At 44.4% G+C, this 23,621-nt stretch overlaps 1 protein-coding gene across 1 annotated transcript in view; it reads right to left on the bottom strand.

Annotated features, from left to right (window-relative positions):
* Positions 1-23,621, bottom strand: part of LOC115113809 (serine/threonine-protein kinase WNK4-like) — a 120,119-nt gene that overhangs the window by 49,379 nt on the left and 47,119 nt on the right. Inside the window, exons 2-4 of the mRNA XM_065013218.1 lie at positions 13,903-14,075; positions 13,379-13,599; positions 12,966-13,123 (exon numbers count right to left, since the gene is read on the bottom strand). Of these exons, the coding sequence (XP_064869290.1) occupies positions 12,966-13,123; positions 13,379-13,599; positions 13,903-14,075 (552 nt within the window). The remainder of the gene's footprint in view (positions 1-12,965; positions 13,124-13,378; positions 13,600-13,902; positions 14,076-23,621) is intronic.

Here is a 23,621-nt window from a genome sequence, read left to right as displayed (position 1 = left end):
AAGACCATGGTGCTTGCCTACGGAGCTGTGAGGGGAACGGCACCTCAGTACCTCCAGGCTCTGATCAGGCCCTACACCCAAACAAGGGCACTGCGTTCATCCACCTCTGGCCTGCTCGCCTCCCTACCACTGAGGAAGTACAGTTCCCGCTCAGCCCAGTCAAAACTGTTCGCTGCTCTGGCCCCCCAATGGTGGAACAAACTCCCTCACGACGCCAGGACAGCGGAGTCAATCACCACCTTCCGGAGACACCTGAAACCCCACCTCTTTAAGGAATACCTAGGATAGGATAAAGTAATCCTTCTCACCCCCCTTAAAAGATTTAGATGCACTATTGTAAAGTGGCTGTTCCACTGGATGTCATAAGGTGAATGCACCAATTTGTAAGTCGCTCTGGATAAGAGCGTCTGCTAAATGACTTAAATGTAAATGTAAATCTATAAGTCTTTGCTAGGTAAAGCCCTGCTTTATCTCAGCTCACTGAGATAAGGCTGAACTCTGAACTCTTTCCCGATGACCTACATACAGTGCCTTAAGAAAGTATTGACACCCCTTGACATTTTCCACATTTTGTTGTGTTACAAAGTGGGATTAAAATTAATTTAATTGTCTTTTTCTAACGATCTACACAAAATAGTCTGTAATGTCAAAGTGGAAAACAAATTCTAACATTTATTCAAAAATGATAAAAAACAAAACAATAAATATCTTGAGTCAATACATGTTAGAAACACCTTTGGCAGTGATTACAGATGTGACTCTTGTTGGGTAAGTCTCTTGTACAACATTCGCCCATTATTGTATTGGCTGTTGATCATTGCAAGAAAGCCACTTTCAAGTCTTGCTATAGATTTTCAAGTAGATTTAAGTCAAAACTGTAAGTAGACCTCTCAGGGACATTCAATGTCGTCTTGGTAAGCAACTCCTGTGGAGATTTGTCCTTGTGTTTTATTTAGGTTATTGTCCTTCTGAAAGGTTCATTTGTCTCCCAGTACTTCATTCTATAGCTAGAGGACTCCTGATATCTCCAGCAGTGATAAATATCACTTTTGTCTTCTGTTGTTGTCTAATACTGTCTTGCGGCTAACTAGTGCTAGCTGTCTTCCCAGTAGCCTACTTGGTGTGTGAACTGCTGACTGCTATTAACTTGCAGATGATTGTTGACACATCAACCAAGATTAAGGGGCAAGGCAATTTGTGACTGTTGTTGTTTTCGTAAACAGTGGCTGTATTAGAGGGGGAGTGGTTTCTCCTCTCATAGGCAATCAGCAATAAGACTGTTGTTGTTTTCGTAAACAGTGGCTGTATTAGAGGGGGAGTGGTTTCTCCTCTCATAGGCAATCAGCAATAAGACTGTTGTTGTTTTCGTAAACAGTGGCTGTATTAGAGGGGGAGTGGTTTCTCCTCTCATAGGCAATCAGCAATAAGACTGTTGTTGTTTTCGTAAACAGTGGCTGTATTAGAGGGGGAGTGGTTTCTCCTCTCATAGGCAATCAGCAATAAGACTGTTGTTGTTTTCGTAAACAGTGGCTGTTTAGAGGGGGAGTGGTTTCTCCTCTCATAGGCAATCAGCAATAAGTACCAGGAGATGTCCTCTTCAACTTTGCAAGGCAATTAGCAATTAGTACTTTAGTCTCCCCTGTTTTCTCAGCGGTGGCAATTGCGTTACAAAACTAAGACCGTCGCCGAAACAGAGACAGTTCTACCGAGTTGTTCTGTCGAGTTGTTCGAGGAAGGGAAGAGAGTAAGCTCCACACCACTCATTCACTTGAGTATTTTACATAGTTATTTTCAGATCTCAGTTTGCTCTTTTGTAGCATTGTCAACTATGTGTTTGTTTTCTTTTCCTGTTCGCTTCTCTCTCTGTAGGCTTTACAGACACTTGGCGGGGGGTGGGGAGCGTATACCCTGCGCGCACAACCCATGTGGAATTCCTGCTCCGTGGCAGCGTTTGGAACTGCCGATCTGCATTCAAGAACGCCAAATTCATCTCTGCCCATGCTGCCCTTCAGTCCCTTGACTTTTTGCCCTGACAGAGACATGGATCACCCCAGAGAACACTGCTGCTCTCTCCATCAGAATACGTTTTCTCATTGTCCAAGAACATTGGTCGTCGCGGTGATGGCACAGGGCTACTCATTTCACCTAAGTGAATTTCATTCTGTCACTTGTCCACTCAAGCTTAACATTGTTGTCATATATTGCCCACTAGGTTCTCTTAGAGTTTCTCAATGAGCTTGAACCTTGATAAGCTAATTTCCTGATAATGGCTCACCGCTATACATACTTGATGACTTCACCCTCCCGATGCTTGCCTTCAATTCATTTCTTTCCAACTCTCTCTTTCCCCTCCTTGCCTCTCTTGACCTTACTCTTTCCCAGTCCCCTCCCACTCACAAGGCAGGCAATACGTTTGACCTCATCTTTACTAGAGGCTGTTTGCCTACTAATCTCACTGCAACCCCCTCCAGGTCTCTGATCACTACTTTGTTTTCTGTCTCCCTTTCCTCCAACCCTAACCACTCAGATAGGCATGCACCATCACAATCTTGTCTCTCTCTCTCCCACTACTCTTTCCCTTCTGCTAAATCCTTCTCCCTCCTGTCTCCTGATTCTGCCTCTTCAACACTACTCTCCTCTCTTTTCACATCCTACGACTCCCACTGTCCCCTTTCTTCCCGGCCAGTTCGGCCCTCCCCTCCTGCTCCTTGGCTGAGTGACTCATTGCGAGCTTACAGAACAAGGCTGCTGGCAGCAGAGTGAAAAGGGAGTAAAACTAAACTTCCGAAGGACCTATCATCTTTCCACTCCCTCCTCTCTAAATCGTGCGACTAGTGAGGTCTGGCCGCCCGACAACCTTCCCGCTTGACCCCATTCCCTCCTCCAGACCATCTCTGGAGACCTTCTCCCATTCCTCACTTCCCTCATCAACACATCCCTGACCACTGGCTGTGCCCCCCCCCCCTGACTTAAAAATGGCCTGAATCACTCCCCTCCTCAAGAAACTAACTCTCTACTCCTCTGACATCAAACTAAAGACCAGTATCCCCTCTTTATTTTCTTTACAAAACACTTGAGCGTGCTGTCTCTGACAAACTCTATCACTATCTCTCACAGAACTTTCTTCTTGACCCTAAGAGGATATGTGCTGTTCATGTATTCTCACTACTGGTGTCCCCCAGGGCTCAGTTCTTGGCCCTCTCCTCTACTGTAAATCCACAAAGTCACTCAGCTCCGTCATATCCTTAAATGGTCTCTCCTATCATTGCTTTGCAGATGACACTCAACTACTCCCAGTTGACAACTCCAGTGTCCCCCTCCCAAAGTGCAAAGAACCTTTGCGTGACCCTGGACAACACCCTGTCATTCTCTGCAAACATTAAAGCAGTGACTCGCTCCTGCAGGTTTATGCTCTACAACATCCGTAGAGTACGACCCTACCTCACACAGGAAGCTGTGTTGGTCCAAATCCATCTTCCTTCTGGACTACTTCAACTCACTGTTGGCTGGCCTCCCCGCTTTTGGCATCAAACCCCTAAAACTTATCCAGAATGCTGCAGCCCACCTGGTGTTCAGACTTCCCAAGTTCTCCCATGTCACCCCACTCCTCCACACACAATCCACTGGCTTCCAGTCGAAGCTCGCATCCACTACAAGACCCTGGTACTTGCCTACAAAGCAGCAAGAGAAACTACCCCTCCCTACCTAAAGGCTATGCTCAAACCCTCCACCCCAACCCAAGCCACCTCTGGTCTCTTGGCCCTCCCACCCCCTGAGCTCCCGCTCAGCACAGCCCAATATTTTCTCTGTCCTGGCACCCCAATGGTGGAAGCAGCTTCCTCCAGAAGCTAGGACAGCAGAGTCCATGTCCATCTTTCTCTGAAAACATCTGAAACCCTACCTCTTCAGAGTATATTCAATAATCCCACAGCATGCCCCCCAGAAACAAGGAAAACAAATGCCTGTGGTGAAATAATACTTCCAACCCTTTCTAGCTCTGACTTTGATGATAGCAACTTTATTGAGGAAAATTTTACTTACTGTGATATGTGGTTGTCCAACCTAGCTATCTTAAAATTAATGCACTAATGGTAGGTCGCTCTGGAAAGAGCATCTGCTAAATTACTCAAATGTTGGAAAGAAGACTGAACCTGTTTTTTTCATTGGGATTTTGCCTGTGCTTAGCTGTACTCCATTTCTTATCATAAACTCCCTGGTCCTTGCCGATGACAAGCATACCCATAACATGGTGCAGTTAACGCCATGCTTGAAAATATGAAGAGTGGTACTCAGTGATGTGTTGGATTTGCCCCAAACAAAACACTTTGTATTCAGGACAAAGAGTTCATTTTTTGCAGTGCCTTAAACAGGATGCATGTTTTGGAATATTTTTTATTCTGTACAGGCTTCCTTCTTTTTACTAGCCTTAATGGCAGTTTGTGGAGTAACTACAATGTTGCTGATCCATCCTCAGTTTTTTCAAATCACAACCATTGAGCTCTAACTGCTTTAAAGCTTAATAAATAGCTTCACCATGCTCACATCTACCAATCAGTGCCCTTGTTACGGATACAGTTATCCTGTGTGTGTGTGTATCCTGTGTGTGTGTTTCTTTTCTCTCCTTCTCCCCTCACAGGTGAAAACCATCACTCCCCAATCAGTCAACAATCAATCATCAATCAGAAGACACACCTCCTCCTATTTCCTACCCTATCACAGTTCCTTCCCCATGGTTTAAAAACCCCATCATTTGTTTGCTCTGGAGCAATCTCTAGCTCAATCTGGAGCTCAATCTCTCTGTAAATGCCATGTCTGTAGGTCTCTGTGTTTCACTCTCGCTTTGTGTCTTAACCTCTCTTTTGTTTAAAGCACCTCCATAGCACTTTGTCATCACCTGTGAGTATTGTTTTTGGTTATGGTGTTTATTTGTTGCTGGTGGGAAAAGGGGAAACCAAGACAAGTCGCCCATGGGCATACACTACCCGTAGGTGAACTTTGTTAAATACACTAGTTAGAACTGGGCGGACCACCCACTGTATTTTTAGTTAGTTAGTTAGCTGTTGTTAAAGTAGGCTAGTCTAGCTTAGGGGTGTTTTTGAATACTTATTGTTTCTTTCCTTGGATCCAGCTCAGCCCCTTTTCCTGCTCCCCCCATTACCGTGTGTTTATAAATAAACCTAGAGTTTGACGGTAGATTTCTGTTGTCGTGGTTATTTCGTGCACACTTTTACTTTGTCACAATAATAATTTGCATGAGTTATGTTACGGGTCTCATTACCATCCCCCCTAGACTGTCGGGCCAAAAGGGATTCGTAACATAAGTGGAGCCTCGTTCGGGATCTGTCATAACTGACACCCATGCCGCTCATGTAGATTGTTGTAGTGGTATAGTTCAGTGTTGAGCGTCATAGCTGAAGTAGCATTAGTGTTTGCTATTTTCTTTGGCACTTGTGAAGTAGTGTAACATGACTACTTTTGATTTGAGATCCTTTTTGGATAACCCTTCGTGGGAGGTTTTTGACAAATGTCGTAGAGTTGATTTAATGACCTTGGCTGACCATTATTCAGTATCGATTCCGCAGAGTTTAGTTAAGGCAGGGGTTAAACGGCTAGTATTAAATGTATTGTTGGAAGAGCAGGTGCTTGTGTTACCGCTGCCTGAGCCTACTACCCCTGTAGGGGATGTTGCTGCTCCTGTAAGCCCATTGGTGTCTGATAATGAGGGCGTGGCTAAAACACCAGCCACATTGTCCCGTTTTGATCCACTCTCCCCACTGTCAAATGGTGATTCCAGGAGGGATGTCCGTTTAGCACAGTTCCAACTGGAGGTGGAAGAGAGCCCAAATTAGGCGAGAGACTCTCCAGTTGGAGATGTGTAAAATAAAGGCAGAAAAATAACGAGAACAACGGCATTTGGAGATGTGTAAAATTGAGGCAGACAGAGAACAAAGGCAGTTGGAGTTCAAAATGCGCCAGATGGAACTGGAGGCAGAGACAGCGAGGCTAGCCTCCGGTCCTACTGTGCCTGTTTGTGAGCCGTCCTCACCTGCTGTGTCCTCAAACACGTTTGACATTAGTAGGCAGATTGCCTTAGTACCTTTGTTCAGAGAGTCAGAGGTTGACTCCTATTTTTGTGTATTTGAGCGTATAGCCGTAGCATTGAAATGGCCTGAAGAGGTATGGTGCCTATTACTTCAGTGTAAATTAACTGGTAAAGCCCAAGAGGTTTTGTCAGCGTTACCTCTGGAGGACAGTTTGAATTATGAAGTGGTCAAAGCTACTGTTCTTCGTGCCTATGAGCTTGTGCCTGAGGCATACCGACAGAGATTTAGGTCTCATAGAAAGTCTTCTAGTAAGACTTATATGGAATTTGCTAGAGACAAGGGAAATCTGTTTGATAAATGGCATGCTGCTAGTAAGGTAACTGATTTCAACTCTCTCCGGGAGTTAATCTTGTTGGAAGAGTTTAAAAATTGCTTACCCGAACGCATTGTAGTTTACCTAAACGAACAGAAAGTATCCTCCCTGGCAGAAGCGTCTGTGTTGGCAGACGAGTTTGTGTTGACGCACAAGAGTGTGTTTTCGGCTCAAACTGAGAGTAGAGCCACTGAGTTTCCTACCTTTAGCCCTAGTCGGCCAGCAGTAGTATATCAAGCACGCCAGAAGAATGAGCGTCCCTGTTTCTATTGTCATAAAGTAGGACATATGATTAATGATTGCTTCCTGCTTAAACGCAAACAAGGGATGCCTCTTCGTGCCAAGCCACCAACAGGTGTTGCTCTAATTCGTACGGTTGTGAGGTCTGCAACAAAACAGGTGCCTCAGGGTAACTGTAGTTTGAAAGTCTCAGTCCCCGACCGCAGTTATGAACCATTCATTTTCGAGGGGTTTGTGTCCTAACGAATGACGAAGCGTCTCAGCGACCGGTTAAAATCCTTAGAGATACTGGTGCGGCGCAGTCGTTTATATTGTCTGATGTGTTGCCCTTATCTGACGATACATATTGTGGTTCCAGTGTGTTAGTGCAGGGTATTGAAATGGGTTTTGTCCCAGTGCCATTGCACTTTGTGAAAGTACACTCTGAGTTAATCAGTGGAATATTCAGAGTGGGGGTACGCCCTATGTTGCCAGTGAAAGGTGTGACCTTTATAATGGGTAACGATATTGCCGGAGGAAAGGTAGTACCCGTATTGGAAGTAATGGATAAAAGTGACCACTCTCTCTCTAATGAGCTGGCACAGAGTTATCCACATGTGTTCCCCGCTTGTGCTGTCACTCGTGCTCAGGCACTACAAGAGGGTGACGTGATAGATTTGTCGAACACTGTTCTGTTCAAAGAGGTTGATCAAGAAGATGGATTGTGTGATACCTCTGAGAAGCTGATCACCTCTGACAAACAGCCCAAGAAAGAATCAAAGAACGTTGAACTTATTGCTGATGCAATACAGTTACCAGTCACTCGTGAGCAGCTGATTGCTAACCAAAAGGTTGACAACAAGCTTGCTAAATGTTTTTCTAGTGTTGTCTCATTGGAAGATGTGAAGAAGAAGAACGTGGCTTACTTCATTGATTGTAATCTCCTCATGCGTAAATGGAAATCCCATGTTGACGCGGATGGAGATTGGAATGCTGTTTACCAAATAGTGATTCCTACAGCCTTTCGACAAACGGTGTTTTCCCTTGCTCATGATCACCAGTGGTCTGGTCATTTAGGAATCACAAAAACTTATGATCGGATCCTTCGACATTTCTTTTGGCCGGGTTTAAAACAAGATGTGGCTCAGTTCTGTCGGACATGCCACACCTGTCAGATAACAGGAAAACCAAATCAGGTTATTCCTCCCGCTCCTCTTTGTCCCATACCTGTCATAGGTGAACCATTCGAGCATGTGGTGGTTGATTGTGTCGGACCGTTACCGAAGACAAAATCGGGTAACCAGTTTTTGTTAACGATAATGTGTATGGCTACAAGATACCCCGAGGCCATTCCTCTGAGAAGGATTACAGCTCCGGTAGTGAGTAAAGCCTTAATAAAATTCTTCACGACATTCGGGTTACCTAGGGTGGTACAAAGCGATCAAGGTACCAATTTCCTATCCAAGCTCTTCAGGCAGGTGTTAAAATCCTTGTCAATTACGCACCGTGTGTCAAGCGCCTATCACCCAGAGTCTCAGGGTGCACTTGAAAGATGGCATCAGACACTGAAGTCTATGCTACGTAAATATTGTTTGGAATCTGAGAAAGATTGGGATGAGGGAGTTCCTCTAGTTTTGTTTGCTGCTCGTGAAACTGTGCAGGAGTCCCTAGGTTTCAGCCCGGCTGAACTGGTGTTTGGTCACACAGTGAGAGGACCAATGAAAGTCCTTAAAGAACAGTTCTTGTCCCAAGAGTTGTGTACCAGAGATGAGAATGTGTTGGACTACGTTAGTCGCTTTCGTGAGCGCCTACACCAAGCTTGTGCTCTCGCAAAGGAAGCTCTGTCTTCCTCACAGAGGAGCATGAAAAGACACTATGATAAAGAGGCTGTTTCTCGTCCACTACAGCCAGTTGACCAAGTACTGGTGTTATTACCTGTTCCAGGATCTTCACTGACAGCTCGTTTCTCGGGTCCTTATTTAATTGAAAAGAAAATAAGTGAAACTGACTATGTGCTTCAAACTCCTGATAGACAACGCCAATCTCGTGTGTGTCACATTAACATGTTGAAAGCTTACCACACCCGACCCATCACACAGTTAGAGAGTTCAAAAACAGAGGAAGGTACTGCTGTCTCCTCTGCTACTACTGCTATGATAGTGGACTGTCATATTGATGATGTTGATGGCTTGGAGTTGCGCAATACTCAGCAGCAGTGTGTTAGATTGCCCAACTCAGAAATGTTGCTGTCTATCCAATCCGGTCTGGTTCATTTAACGGATGGACAGGCCAATGATATTGTGAGGCTACTACACAGTTTTCCATGTCTCTTTAATGACGTTCCTACTCGCACAAACGTGTTGGAACATGACATTAATGTTGGAAATGCTACACCTATCCAGCAACACCCATATCGTATCAACGCTTCCAAGAGGAAGATAATGAGGGATGAGGTGAAATATTTGTTGGAGAATGACCTGGCTACGCCAAGTTCAAGCCCTTGGAGTTCTCCTTGCATTCTGGTTCCTAAACCTGATGGTACTTCCAGGTTATGTACGGATTATCGAAAGGTAAATTCTGTCACAATGCCAGATTCGTTCCCGTTACCCCGACTGGACGACTGTATCGACACTATTGGTGCTGCTAAGTATGTAACCAAGTTAGACCTCTTAAAAGGTTACTGGCAGGTTCCGTTAACTTCACGTGCTTCTGAGATTTCTGCCTTTGTGACCCCAGACAACTTCCTACAGTACTCAGTCATGGCTTTTGGGATGCGAAATGCACCAGCCACTTTCCAACGACTGGTTAACTCCGTATTAGCTGGCGTTCCTAATTGTAGTGCATACCTTGATGACCTAGTGATTTATTCTTCTGAGTGGTCAGATCATGTTGACTCGCTAAGGGTAGTATGTGAACGGTTGGCAGCTGCTTCTCTAACCCTGAACTTGGCAAAGTGTGAGTTTGGGAAGGCTACTGTTACCTATCTCGGTAAAGAGGTTGGCCATGGACAGGTGCGCCCTGTTGATGCCAAGGTCTTGGCTATAACTGCATTCCCTGCACCTACCACCAGACGAGAGCTACGCCGCTTTTTAGGGATGGTTGGCTACTACCGTAGCTTCTGTAAAAATTTATCTGCGGTAGTTGCTCCATTGACCGATTTGCTTAGTCCGGCTAGATCATTTGTGTGGTCCTCTGATTGTAAGAGAGCTTTTGAATCAGCGAAAGCACTCTTATGTAGTACACCTGTACTTGCTGCTCCAGATTTTGCACAACCGTTCAAACTTGAGGTAGATGCTAGTGCCAGAGGTGCTGGTGCTGTTCTACTGCAGCAGGACAAGAGTGGAGTGGATCATCCCGTTTGTTATTTTTCACGTAAATTTAATAAATGTCAAACAAACTATGCGACAATAGAACAAGAAGCTCTTGCTTTGTTGTTGGCTCTGCAATACTTTGAAGTATATATTGGTTCCAGTGCCCTACCCGTGATTGTATATACTGACCATAACCCCTTAGTTTTTCTCCACCGAATGTACAACCAGAACCAGCGCCTTATGCGTTGGGCGCTGATTGTACAAAATTATAATTTGGAGATCCGCCACAAAAAGGGTTCTGATAATGTGTTGGCAGATGCTTTGTCTCGTGTGTGAAAATGATTTCTGTATGTTTTGCAAGGTTGTTGCTTTGTTGTGAGTTTTCATTGAAATACTGTAGTCGCAACCCCTAGGGTTGCTCTTTTAAGGGTGGGAGTGTTGCGGATACAGTTATCCTGTGTGTGTGTGTATCCTGTGTGTTTCTTTTCTCTCCTTCTCCCCTCACAGGTGAAAACCATCACTCCCCAATCAGTCAACAATCAATCATCAATCAGAAGACACACCTCCTCCTACTTCCTACCCTATCACAGTTCCTTCCCCATGGTTTAAAAACCCCATCATTTGTTTGCTCTGGAGCAATCTCTAGCTCAATCTGGAGCTCAATCTCTCTGTAAATGCCATGTCTGTAGGTCTCTGTGTTTCACTCTCGCTTTGTGTCTTAACCTCTCTTTTGTTTAAAGCACCTCCATAGCACTTTGTCATCACCTGTGAGTATTGTTTTTGGTTATGGTGTTTATTTGTTGCTGGTGGGAAAAGGGGAAACCAAGACAAGTCGCCCATGGGCATACACTACCCGTAGGTGAACTTTGTTAAATACACTAGTTAGAACTGGGCGGACCACCCACTGTATTTTTGGTTAGTTAGTTAGCTGTTGTTAAAGTAGGCTAGTCTAGCTTAGGGGTGTTTTTGAATACTTATTGTTTCTTTCCTTGGGTCCAGCTCAGCCCCTTTTCCTGCTCCCCCCATTACCGTGTGTTTATAAATAAACCTAGAGTTTGACAGTAGATTTCTGTTGTCGTGGTTATTTCGTGCACACTTTTACTTTGTCACAATAATAATTTGCATGAGTTATGTTACGGGTCTCATTACCATCCCCCCTAGACTGTCGGGCCAAAAGGGATTCGTAACAGCCCTTCTTTACGAGGCATTGAAAAACATCCCTGGTCTTTGTGGTTTAATCTGTGCTTGAAATTCACTACTCGATTGACAGACCTTGTAATTATCTGTATGTGTGGGGTACAGAGATGTGGTAGTCATCTCTGAAAAAATCCTGTTAAACACTATTATTGAACACAGAATGCAACTTGTTATGTGATTTGTTAAGCACATGTGTACTCCTGAATGTATTTAGGCATCCCTTAACAAAGGGGTTGAATACTTGACTCAAGACATTACAGCTTTTCATGTCCTATTTATTTTAAATATTTTATTATTATGTATAGATCAGTGACACAACATCTCAATTTAATCCATTTTAAATTCAGGCTGTAACAGAACAAAGTGTAGAAACAGTAAAGGGGTGTGACTGCTTTCTAAAGGTACCATTAGCTGCATCTCTCTGGTAGAAGGGAGAGGTCTTTAAGTACTATTGTATGTTTCATCTGCTATTCCATTACTGATAATATGTTGGAATCAGAGTCAGTTAGAAATGTCTTGATTATGAGCTGCTCTGAAAAGGTAATCTCTCTCTCTCACCATGGTAACCAGCACCATGTCATCTGTCTCCCTGGTAACCAGCACCATGTCATCTGTCTCCCTGGTAACAAGCACCATGTCATCTGTCTCCCTGGTAACAAGCACCGTGTCATCTGTCTCCCTGGTAACTAGCACCGTGTCATCTGTCTCCCTGGTAACAAGCACCGTGTCATCTGTCTCCCTGGTAACAAGCACCATGTCATCTGTCTCCCTGGTAACAAGCACCATGTCATCTGTCTCCCTGGTAACTAGCACCATGTCATCTGTCTCCCTGGTAACTAGCACCATGTCATCTGTCTCCCTGGTAACAAGCACCGTGTCATCTGTCTCCCTGGTAACTAGCACCGTGTCATCTGTCTCCCTGGTAACAAGCACCATGTCATCTGTCTCCCTGGTAACTAGCACCATGTCATCATGGTCTGTAGGAAATGTAATCTTCTAATAAAGCTCATGTTGAGTGTGAGCATCCAGTCAGATCTTTGGAAAGGTAGAAGCGTAGAACGAGCTCAGAATCACAATATCAGATATTATGAGTCAAAATTGCAGATGAGAATAGAGCTGGTGGTAAGGCTACAACATGATAATGCACACAACTTTAAATTAATAAAGCATTTTAAAAATGGTGCTTTCATAAATTGGTGTATGAGGAGAAGTATGATGCAGCTGTGGCCTTAGGGGTATGCATCCTGGAGATGGCCACCTCAGTTCCATCTGGAGAGTGGAGTCTAACATCAATACTTCTTCCAGGGTTAGTGCAATCCAGAATCCTTTGGATGTCCTTACCTTAACGTTAACCCCAACCCTTACCTAACCTTTACCTTAACTTTTAAATATCAACTTCAATGGGGTGACATCAAAGTTGGGACATCCCAAGGAAACCCGTGTAGACTTTTCCCTTTCTCCAGACATCTAGGACATTCCTATAGTTATTTTCTCTCTTCCATGGTGCAAGAGGAAGAGAGTGAACAGGTGTGCACAATTACGTTATTGACTAACCCTGCATGGAGAGAGGAGAGTCCCAGTCTATGTAGGACCATGGTCCTGTGTTGCAGGATTGTAGAGCATGGCATTTGCAACACCAGGGTTTTGAGTTTGAGTCCCCCTGGGGCCACCCATACCAAAATGTACACTCTTAGGAAAAAAAGGATTGGTTCTACCTGGAACCAAAAAGGGTTCTCCTATGGGGACACCTGAAGAACCCTTTTGGAATCCTTTTTCGGAGAGTAAAAGGGTCTGCCTAATGGAATATATATTTCCACTCACACTGGTGACTTTGCGGTAGATCTGGGCTGCGTTCTGACACTCGGAGTACGGGTACTCTGAGGTGGCCATCTCCAGGATACACATCCCAAAGGCATAGACATCCACAGCTTCATCATACTTCTCCTCGTACATCTCTGGAGCCATGAACTCTGGGGTACCTGGAGGAGAGGAGAGAGGCAAGTCAACACCAGTCACAAGAAGACACACACACACACACACACACACCTTCTCTAGGAAAGATACATTTGATTGCACAGGACATGCCTCATAGGGTTGTAATCTGTGGCACAGTGATCTAATAATGATTATATAGTTAGAGCACTCAAAGGCCCTAAACTGGAAAAACCCAAAACATGAAATTAATCCAGAAAAATAGATGACTGCAGTTAGTTAATAAACTCTTATACACTCACCAATGACACTTTTAGCAAAGGAGGCACTTTTGAGTGTGGCCAGGCCCAGGTCTCCTATCTTGACGGAGCCGGTGGGGCCGGTGATGAAGATGTTGTCACACTTGAGGTCCCTGTGGATAATGGGAGGGGTGCGGGTATGGAGGAAGTGGAGCCCCTTCAGGATCTGCCGACTCCAACGCTGCAGCAGCTTCAGCTTCATCTCCTTGAACCTCTTCAGGTACCTGCAGTAAACACATGTTATCAGGATGCATTACCAAAAGAGTCAAGGCCAGAACAGTACATTCCAAACCAGAGAGGACTGTCAGAAGTTCAGATAGAAAACAAGGATGGATAAAAATAGTTTTCTATCAAGATTCTATAATCACGATAAAATATAGAAAATAATATAGAAAATATTGAAATGGTATGAATTTGTTAGGAGGAATTTGTAGAGGAAATAAAACAAATGGGACAAAACAGACACAACAGTCTCCTCTACTACAACGATGATTGAGGCCAGGTTGGGGCAGGAAAGACAAACTCACGTTTTGAGGGTGCCTGATGTCATGAGCTCGGTGACCAGCAGGATGCACTTGAGGCCCTTGGAGTTGTCCTTCCAGGAGTCGTAGAAGCGGACGATGTTAGGGTGCTGCAGACCCTTCAGCATCTCCACCTCCTCGCTGAACCTCTGCCGCTCTAACTTGGTCAGCTTACGCGTCTGCACGGAGCACAACGTAGATATATTCTAGAATTATTACATACGACACAGTCAGAACCATCCTAGAATTCCATTTCTATGGGCAGAGTATATTGCCAGGGAACCCCCCCCCCCCCCCCCACCCCACCCATCAGGCCTGATTTTATGACTATTGTTTATTATCACACAATACAGAATGAATAAGCTTATCAAGATGTGTGAAAATTTTGAAAATGTGTGTGTCCTACAGGGAGAGAACAGACAGAACCATTGACGGAGATATTTTACTGTACTAATTAGTTTTTTTGTGTGAATAACCACAGGTTGGTTGTCCATCTTGAGAACCACATTCCAGTGTTTACCTAATCATATTTTTCTTAAAACTTGAACAGTGACTTCTAGACATTTGGAGAGGAGGTTTCCGATAGCTGTGAGAAATTTAACCAAATACAGTATAATCACAGTGGGTAGGTGGGTCACAGAATAATCACAGTGGGTAGGTGGGTCACAGAATAATCACAGTGGGTAGGTGGGTCACAGTATAATCACAGTGGGTAGGTGGGTCACAGTATAATCACAGTGGGTAGGTGGGTCACAGTATAATCACAGTGGGTAGGTGGGTCACGGTATAATCACAGTGGGTAGGTGGGTCACAGAATAATCACAGTGGGTAGGTGGGTCACAGAATAATCACAGTGGGTAGGTGGGTCACAGTATAATCACAGTGGGTAGGTGGGTCGAATAATCACAGTGGGTAGGTGGGTCACAGTATAATCACAGTGGGTAGGTGGGTCACAGAATAATCACAGTGGGTAGGTGGGTCACAGTATAATCACAGTGGGTAGGTGGGTCACAGTATAATCACAGTGGGTAGGTGGGTCACAGTATAATCACAGTGGGTAGGTGGGTCACAGTATAATCACAGTGGGTAGGTGGGTGACAGTATAATCACAGTGGGTAGGTGGGTCACAGAATAATCACAGTGGGTAGGTGGGTCACAGTATAATCACAGTGGGTAGGTGGGTCACAGAATAATCACAGTGGGTAGGTGGGTCACAGTATAATCACAGTGGGTAGGTGGGTCACAGTATAATCACAGTGGGTAGGTGGGTGAACAAATCAATTTTTGTGCAGAGGGAGGTATGAATGGCTTGATTCAGTCTCTGGTCTCTGAGTAAAGCTGCCAGGAGGCTGCAGTGGGTGCCTAGCTGGCGGACAACTCTGGAGAGACCTCTAGACTTCTATAACCATGAATCCTGCATTCAGGCGGTTCTGGGAAAAACTTGGAGGGTATGTTTATGTTTACAATTACCTGACCACTATACCTTCCTCCCCTTTAGAGAAGGGGGCTGACGCTCACGTTACCAGGCCCTGCACTCTATTCCCTTTATAGTGCACTAGTTTTGGTAATTCCCTGGTCAAATGTAGTGCACTAGGGAATAGGGTACCATTTGGGACTTCAAGCCCTATCAAAAGCATGGGAGGGCCTGTCTCAGGATCTGGACTATCTCAGAAAGCAAGGTACATGAGGGGAGCCCCAACGTCCATCAACTGCCAAACACTAATTAAATAAGAATAAAATAACTTTTGACCAAGGAGTTTGTATGTATACTGTATGTGGAGAATTAGTGTAACAGAGACAGGAGTATGATGTAACTACAGGCAATACATTCTAGGACTCGTATGTTAAGATTACAGTATTGATGGGAGACTGAGCTTCAGTGTCCTTGAAGGTAAACTCTGAGTAAACATCTAACAATCTAAAAAAGATCCCTCTCTGATCTGATTGGGTGCTTCCACTGCCTCTGTTTTCTGACTGACGACCTGACTCACGGTCTGATTGACCTGACTGACAACCTGACTGACCTGTTTAACTTGAAGGTCCTCTACAGTACAGCTCAATGTGGTGTGTACGTGCATTTAGCTTCATGGTCAACCAGCCTGCCCTGGAAACCTTGACAGCTCCCTAAACCACTGTACCACATGACAAGCACAACACATTCAAATACAGAATAAGGAGATTTTGGCAACTTCAGAAGCGTTCCTGGAATAGCTAATGTCTTATTCGGGCATTCCTGAACTAAAGTAAGTAACATAACATTTTCTGCTAGCCTCCAAAGAGGCTCTGTAACGTGTGTCTGATTAGGGACTGATTATTATTATTATGTTGACTCTTCCAAAACCTGTTTCCTGTAACGGAATTCGTCCTCCTCTGACGAGGAGTATGAGAGATCGGACCAAAAAGCAGCGTGGTAAGTGTCCATAATATATTTTAATGAAATACAACTAGATACAGAAAACAAAAGGAACAAGAGAAATAAATGAAAACCGACACAGTCCAGTGTGGACCAAACACTGACACGGAAAAATAATCACCCACAAAACACAGGTGGGAAAGGCTACCTAAGTATGATTCTCAATCAGAGACAACGAACGACACCTGCCTCTGATTGAGAACCATACTAGGCCAAACACGTAGAAAATAATAACCTAGACAAAAGAACATAGACAACCCACCCCAACTCACGCCCTGACCAACCGAACACAAAGACATAAAAAAAAAAGAAACTAAGGTCAGAAAGTGACATTTCCAATAAAGACCTATTGTTCAATTTTGGATTGCATCAGCTTTCCAGATGACATAAATATCACTAAATGGTTGAATTTAACAATGATACAACACAAGTGACAGACTTAACTTGGTCTGAACATAAAGAGAAACCAACAATAAGTGCTCACACATGAAAGCTGCCAGAGGGTATTGTATTACATCTGCTATGACAGGCTCATTGTCCACCCTCCCTCCCAAAAGCCTGGAAGGGGTGAGAGAGCAAAGCCTATGGGTTCATAGTGCTAACCTCGCAGCACACACTTACACACACCAACTGATTAATGGACTGCTGAATATTTTTTAATTATCTTGTTTTGTTTGCTATTTTGCATATTATGTCTATCTCTGATAATCTACCCAGGAAAGGGCTGATAATATCTCATTTTAATATTCTGTATGTAGCCTTAGAAATGAGTTTCATGAAATCAATAACTTGCTAACATCAGATAACATTAATATATAATATATAGCTATTTCTGAGACTCACTAAGATAATTAATTTGATGATACAGCAGTAGCAATAGAAGGATATAACATCTGTAGGAGAAACAGGAATGGTTATGGGGGGGCTATTCAGAGCCATATCCCTGTACTGCTTAAAGAAGATATAATAGTGTTATTCAGGTGTTGTGGTTGCAGGTTCTCCTGGCACATCTAAAGGCTTTTCCTTTTGGATCTTGCTATAGGCCAACAAGTGCTAACAGTCAGAATCTAAAAAATATCTGTGAAATGCTTGATAGTGGATGTGATGTAAACACAGAGGTCTACTTTCGTGGGGACCTGAATATTGACTGGTTTTCATCAAGCTGTCCGCTCGAGAGGAAGCTTCTCACTGTAATCTGGTTAAGGTTATTAATATTAATCAACCTATCAGGGTGTTTACAAACACTACAGGAACAAGATCATCCACATGTATTGATCACATTTTTACTAATTGTAACATTTACGCTGGGAGTCCAGGTGGGTCTGATGAGGCGCTGATGCGAGGAACGATGGTGACAGGTGTGCGTAATAATGAGCAGCCTGATGACCTCGAGTGCCGGAGGGGGAGTACCCCTTCCCTGGCGAGCGGCTCCACCGGCAGGACGCCAGCCAGAAGGACGATCCCGGGGACCAGGAGCAGGCCGATCACTTCTGCTGAGGAGTGGGAACCTGATGAACCGGTTGAAGCGCGGGGGCCTGGCGAGCCTGCTGAGGCACAGGGACCTGACGAGCTGGCTGAGGCGCGGGGGCCTGACAAGCCGGCTGAAGAGCAGGGGCCTGGCGAGCCGGCTGAGGTACGGAGAGCCTGATGAACCAGCCGAGGCATTGGGAGCCTGATGAACCGGCTGAGGCATGGGAGCCTGACGAGCTAGCTGAGGTGTCCTCAGTAGACACGGCAACGGACACTTTACAGGGCAACCGGGTGTTGTAAACCTGGCAACCTGGTTGAGACATTGTGTTACATCTGCTCCTGCCACGCCCTCTACTTCTCATCCTGTGTCTCCCTAATCTGCCGCCACTCCTCCAGTGCTCACTCCCTCTTCCTCTCTGTGTGGGTGTGTGGGATTGTGTGGGAGGAGACAGGTGTGCTGGAGGCAGAGCAGATCCCCACCAGCTGCAACCTGTTCCATAATCAAGACCTCAACAAATACTCAGCCCTGCCACTTCCACGCTGCCAGGTCCCTGCTCAGTCAGTCTGCGGTTTTTAGTCGTTTGGTCCTGCTTAGATCCTGTTTTCGTGTTATTCCTGTTTTCCCTTGCTTGACGCTGTTTTCCTCTCCACTACAGTTCTGCCCGCTTTGACTTTGGCCCCAGTCCCACGTCTCGTCAGTGGACCCCCCACTCCACTGCGTCCTTAGAATCCTCTCCGGACCTGCTTACCCAGTCCCAACTCCCCTCGCTCCAGCCTCAGCCTCCACACCTGGCTTCCTGCATTCCGCCCAAGCTTCACTTGGCCTGCATCCCATCTTCCCCCTGTTTTTCAATTAATACCTTGGTTACCTCATCCCAGTTTCCTCGTCTGAGTCTGCTCTTATGTTCATCTGTTCCACTCCGCATAACACCTGGAAACCTGACGAGCCAGCTGAGGCATCCCAGTTGCTCCGGTAGCGACACCCGGATGCTACAGTAACAAAAAACACACCCTGATGCTCCCATTTGGTGAGGTGTTATTCTGTAAAGTGTACGCTGGGAGTCGGGAAGCAAATTCAGGGAGTCACTTTTAATAATAAATAACACAAGGACAAAACAAGAGTAGTGTACGGACATGAAACAACGTAACAGAAACAATGACGCCTAGGGAAAGAACCAAAGGGAGTGACATATATAGGGAAGGTAATCAGGAAGGTGAAGGTGTCCAGGTGAGTCTGATGAGGCGCTGATGCGCAATACGATGGTGACAGGTGTGCGTAATAATGAGCAGCCTGACAACCTCGAGCGCGGGAGGGGGAGTATACATGACTAATACTATAGAACTTTGTTCTAAAGCTGTATCCGTACCCATTGGATGCAGTGATCACAATATAGTGTCTTTATCCAGGAAAGCTGGGCCTAAAATAGTGTATAAGGCATCATACAAAATATTTTGCTGTGACTGTGGATGATGTAAAAAATATTTGTTGGTCTGATGGAATTAATAAGGACCATCCAGATGCTGCACTTGATGAATTTATGAAATTGATTCTTCCAATTACTGATGAACATGTACTTGTTAAGAAACTGACTGTTAGAATTGTTAAGGCTTCATGGATTGATGAGGAATTAGCATTAACAACTTAAATGGAAAGCTACTGAGGATGGTAGCTGATTTCATACCCCCTCCTATCTGTCATATCTTTAATCTGAGCCGAGAGGAAAGTCTTTGTCCTCAGGCCTGGAGTGAACCCAAAGTCATTCCGCTACCCAAGAGAGGTAAAGCAGCCTTTACTGGTTCTAACAGCAGACCTATCAGCTTGCTGCCAGCTCTTAGCAAACTGTTGGAAAAAATATGTTCGACCAAATACGATGCTATTTCTCAGTAAACAAATTGACAACAAACTTTCAGCATGCTTATAGAAAACAGCACTCAACATGTACTGCACTGACAGAAATGACTGATGATTGGTTAAAATAAATTGATAATAAGAAGATTGTGGGAGCTGTACTGTTAGATTTCAATGCAGCCTTCGATATTATTGATCATAACCTGTTGTTGAGAAAACCTATGTTTTATGGCTTTTCAACATCTGCCATATTGTGGATTGAGAGCTATCTATCTAATAGAACTCAAATGGTTTACCTTAATGGAAGCCTCTCTAATGTCAAACACGAATTTGTAAGTCGCTCTGGATAAGAGCGTCTGCTAAATGACTTAAATGTAAATGTAAATGTAGGGTGTGGTGTACCGCAGGGCAGCTCTTTAGTCCCTCTTGTCTTTTCTATTTTAACCAATGACCTGCCACTGGCATTAAACAAAGCCTGTGTGTCCATGTATGCTGATGATTCAACCATATATGTGTTAGCAACCACAGCTAATGAAGTCACTGAAACGCTTAACATGGAGTTGCAGTCTGTTTTGGAATGGGTGGTCAGTAATAAACTGGTCCTGAATATCTCTGAAACTAAGAGCATTGCATTTGGTACAAATCATTCCCTAAGGTCTAGACCTCAGCTGAATCTGGTAATGAATGGTGTGGCTGTTGAACAAGTTGAGGAGACTAAATTAATTGGTGTTACCTTAGATTGCAAACGTTCATGATCAAAACATATAGATTCAATGGTTGTAAAGATGGGGAGAGGTCTGTCCATAATAAAGAGATGCTCTGCTCTCACTCCAAAAAGCAAGTCCTGCAGGCTCTAGTTTTCTCTTATCTTGATTATTGTCCAGTCATATGGTCAAGTGCAGCAAAGTAAGCTCAAGTTCTTCCACACCGATCTTGACAAACCATTTCTGTATGGACCTTGCATTGTGCACGGGGCCATTGTCATGCTGAAACAGGAAAGTGCCTTCCCCAAAATGTTGCCACAAAGTTGGAAGCACAGGGTTGTCTAGAATGTCATTGTATGCTGTAGCGTTAAGATTTCCCTTCACTGGAACTATACCTCCGCAACCAAACTTTACAGTTGATACTATGCATTGGGGCAGGCAGCGTGTTCCTGGCATCCGCCAAACCCAGATGGTGAAGTGTGATTCTTCACTCCAGAGAAAGCGTTTCACTGCTCCGGTGATCTTATGATTGTGTGCGGCTGTTCGGCCATAGAAACCTATTTCATGAAGCTCGACGAACAGTTATTGTGCTGACGTTGCTTCCAGAGGCAGTTTGGAACTCGGTAGTGAGTGTTGCAACCCGAGGACAGAAGATTTTAACACGCTACACACTTCAGTTCTTGGTGGTCCCACTCTGTGAGTTTGTGTGGCCTACCACTTCGCAGCTGAGCCGTTGTTGCTTCTAGACGTTTCAACTTTACAAGAACAGCACTGGATCTGCATGGAAAGGCTGCAGGAACTATTATGACCCTGTGCCAACTCCCTCCACAGTTACATAAGTAGTGTTGATGGTTGGACCATTGGTATTAAGAACCTCCTGGTTATCAGCAGCACCCCTATATGACAACTGGGAAATGGATGGACAGCCAACCCAGCACTAAAGGAGGCGTAGACTTTACTTTGCAGGTCAGGAACATAACACTGTCCTCATATAGCATCCAAAATGCAAGCAGTGATATGTGTGTAAGTGCAGTATATGGAAGACTAGGTTGGGATCGAGAGAGAGAGAGACGGAGAGAGAGAGATGTAAAAATAGAGAGAGAGAACATCAGCGCCACAGGTAACTTCCACAAAGCTGTGAACGATCTGAGAGACAAGGCAAGAAGGGCCTTCTATGCCATCAAAAGGAACATAAAATTCAACATACCAATTAGGATCTGGCAAAAAAATACTTGAATCAGTCATAGAACCCATTGCCCTTTATGGTTGTGAGGTCTGGGGTCCGCTCACCAACCGAGATTTCACAAAATGGGACAAACACCAAATTGAGACTCTGCATGCATAATTCTGGAAAAATATCCTCTGTGTACAATGTAGAACACCAAATAATGCATGCCGATACCCACTAATTATCAAAATCCAGAAAAGAGCCGTTAAATTCTACAACCACCTAAAAGGAAGCGATTCCCAAACCTTGCATAACAAAGCCATCACCTACAGAGAGATGAACCTGGGGCTCTGTTCACAAACACAAACACACCCCACAGAGCCCCAGGACAGCAACACAATTAGACCCAAGTAAATCATGAGAAAACAAAAAGATAATTACTTGACACATTGGAAAGAATTAACAAATTTGAACCTAAACAGAGAGTACACAGTGGCAGAATACCTGACCACTGTGACTGACCCAGACTTAAGGAAAGCTATGTACACACTCAGAAAGCATAGCCTTGCTATTGAGAATGGCACCGTAGGCAGACCTGGCTCTCAAGAGAAGACAGGCTATGTGCACACTGCTCACAAAATGAGGTGGAAACTGAGCTGCACTTCCTAACCTCCTGCCAGCTGTATGACCATATTAGAGACACATATTTCCCTCAGATTACATAGACCCACAAAGAACGTGAAAACAAATCAAATGTTGATAAAACGCCAATATCTATTGGGTGAAATAGCACAATGTGCCATCACAGCAGCAATATTTGTGACATGTTGCCACAAGAAAAGGTCAACCAGTGAAGAACAAACGCCATTGTAAATACAACATGTATTTGCACATCATTATGACACTGTATATAGACATAATATAACACCTGAAATGTCTCTATTCCTTTGGAACTTTTGTGAGTGTAATGTTTACTGTTCACTTGTGTTGTTTATTTCACTTTTGTTTATGATCTATTTCACTTGCTTTGACAATGTTTCCCATGCCAATAAAGCTCTTTGAATTGAATTGAGAGGGGTGGGGGAGACATCATGGCATGTTTGGTCTAGAATGAATGCAGTAGCAGTGCTGTGGCTAACTTAAGCAGTTAAAGTGGTTATCTTGTTTCTCTCCTTCTGTATGTGTCTTTAACCCATCACGACAAGGAGGTCCCACATGCTCTCCAGAGGCTCCTTCAGATAGAGATCTGTGGCACACACATACACTGAGAAACAGACAGACAGTGCAGTGTGAGGAACTGAGGTACCAGTGTATACTTTCCAAGGAAAACCTGAGCTGTTCTATGAATGTAGCGGGGGAGAGGGGAGATTCAGCCCGCCCTCTCTCTCACCGGGCCTAGCAGTCTGAAAACCTGGCTCCCGCTTTAGTGGCGCCTAAAGCAATTAACTACACAAGCAAAAGACTACGCTGGACACAGATTCAAGATTTCTGTCTTCCTGTGCATCCTATTTCACACAAGCCTACTATCTAGCAAAACCTCCAACCAGGCCAAACTTCCAGGTCAATGGCAGCCTAAATAGTTCTGCAAATCTGCGTCCCAAATGGCATCCTATTCCCGATATAGTGCACTAATTCTGACCAGTGCCCAGTGCATCCCAAATGGCACCCCATTCCCTATATATAGTGTCAAAGGTAGTGCACTAAATAGGGAAACGGGTACCATTTGGGGCGCAGATTTGCAGAACTATTTAGGCTGCCGTTGACCTGGAAGTTTGGCCTGGTTGGAGGTTTTGCTAGATAGTAGGCGTGTGTGAAAGGAAGAACTGTATTTGTGCCTGACTGACTGGCCTTGGAACTGAAAGAATTGTGTCATAAAACATTGTATCATCTTTTAAAGTCATTAATTTCTCAAAACAATGTCAGCAACTCTTCCCAATCTTCATTTGTGGGGCAAGAGTTGATAAGATGTTTGTCTCATGTAACGCATGCTTCCAAAAAATAGTAAGCACGATTTATTGTACAGGAGTTAGTCATGTCCATCCTGGAACAAGTCAGGATTCTCAGAGATGTGAAAATCATGTACAGGTATCAAGTGTGCGAAGGAACTCTCAAGTCTCTGTC

This window comes from Oncorhynchus nerka, linkage group LG28 (genome assembly GCF_034236695.1).
Source record: "Oncorhynchus nerka isolate Pitt River linkage group LG28, Oner_Uvic_2.0, whole genome shotgun sequence".
NCBI classification, from domain to species: domain Eukaryota; kingdom Metazoa; phylum Chordata; class Actinopteri; order Salmoniformes; family Salmonidae; genus Oncorhynchus; species Oncorhynchus nerka.
Note: the sequence above shows the minus strand (reverse complement) of the source record. Positions and strands in the feature narration are given on the sequence as shown.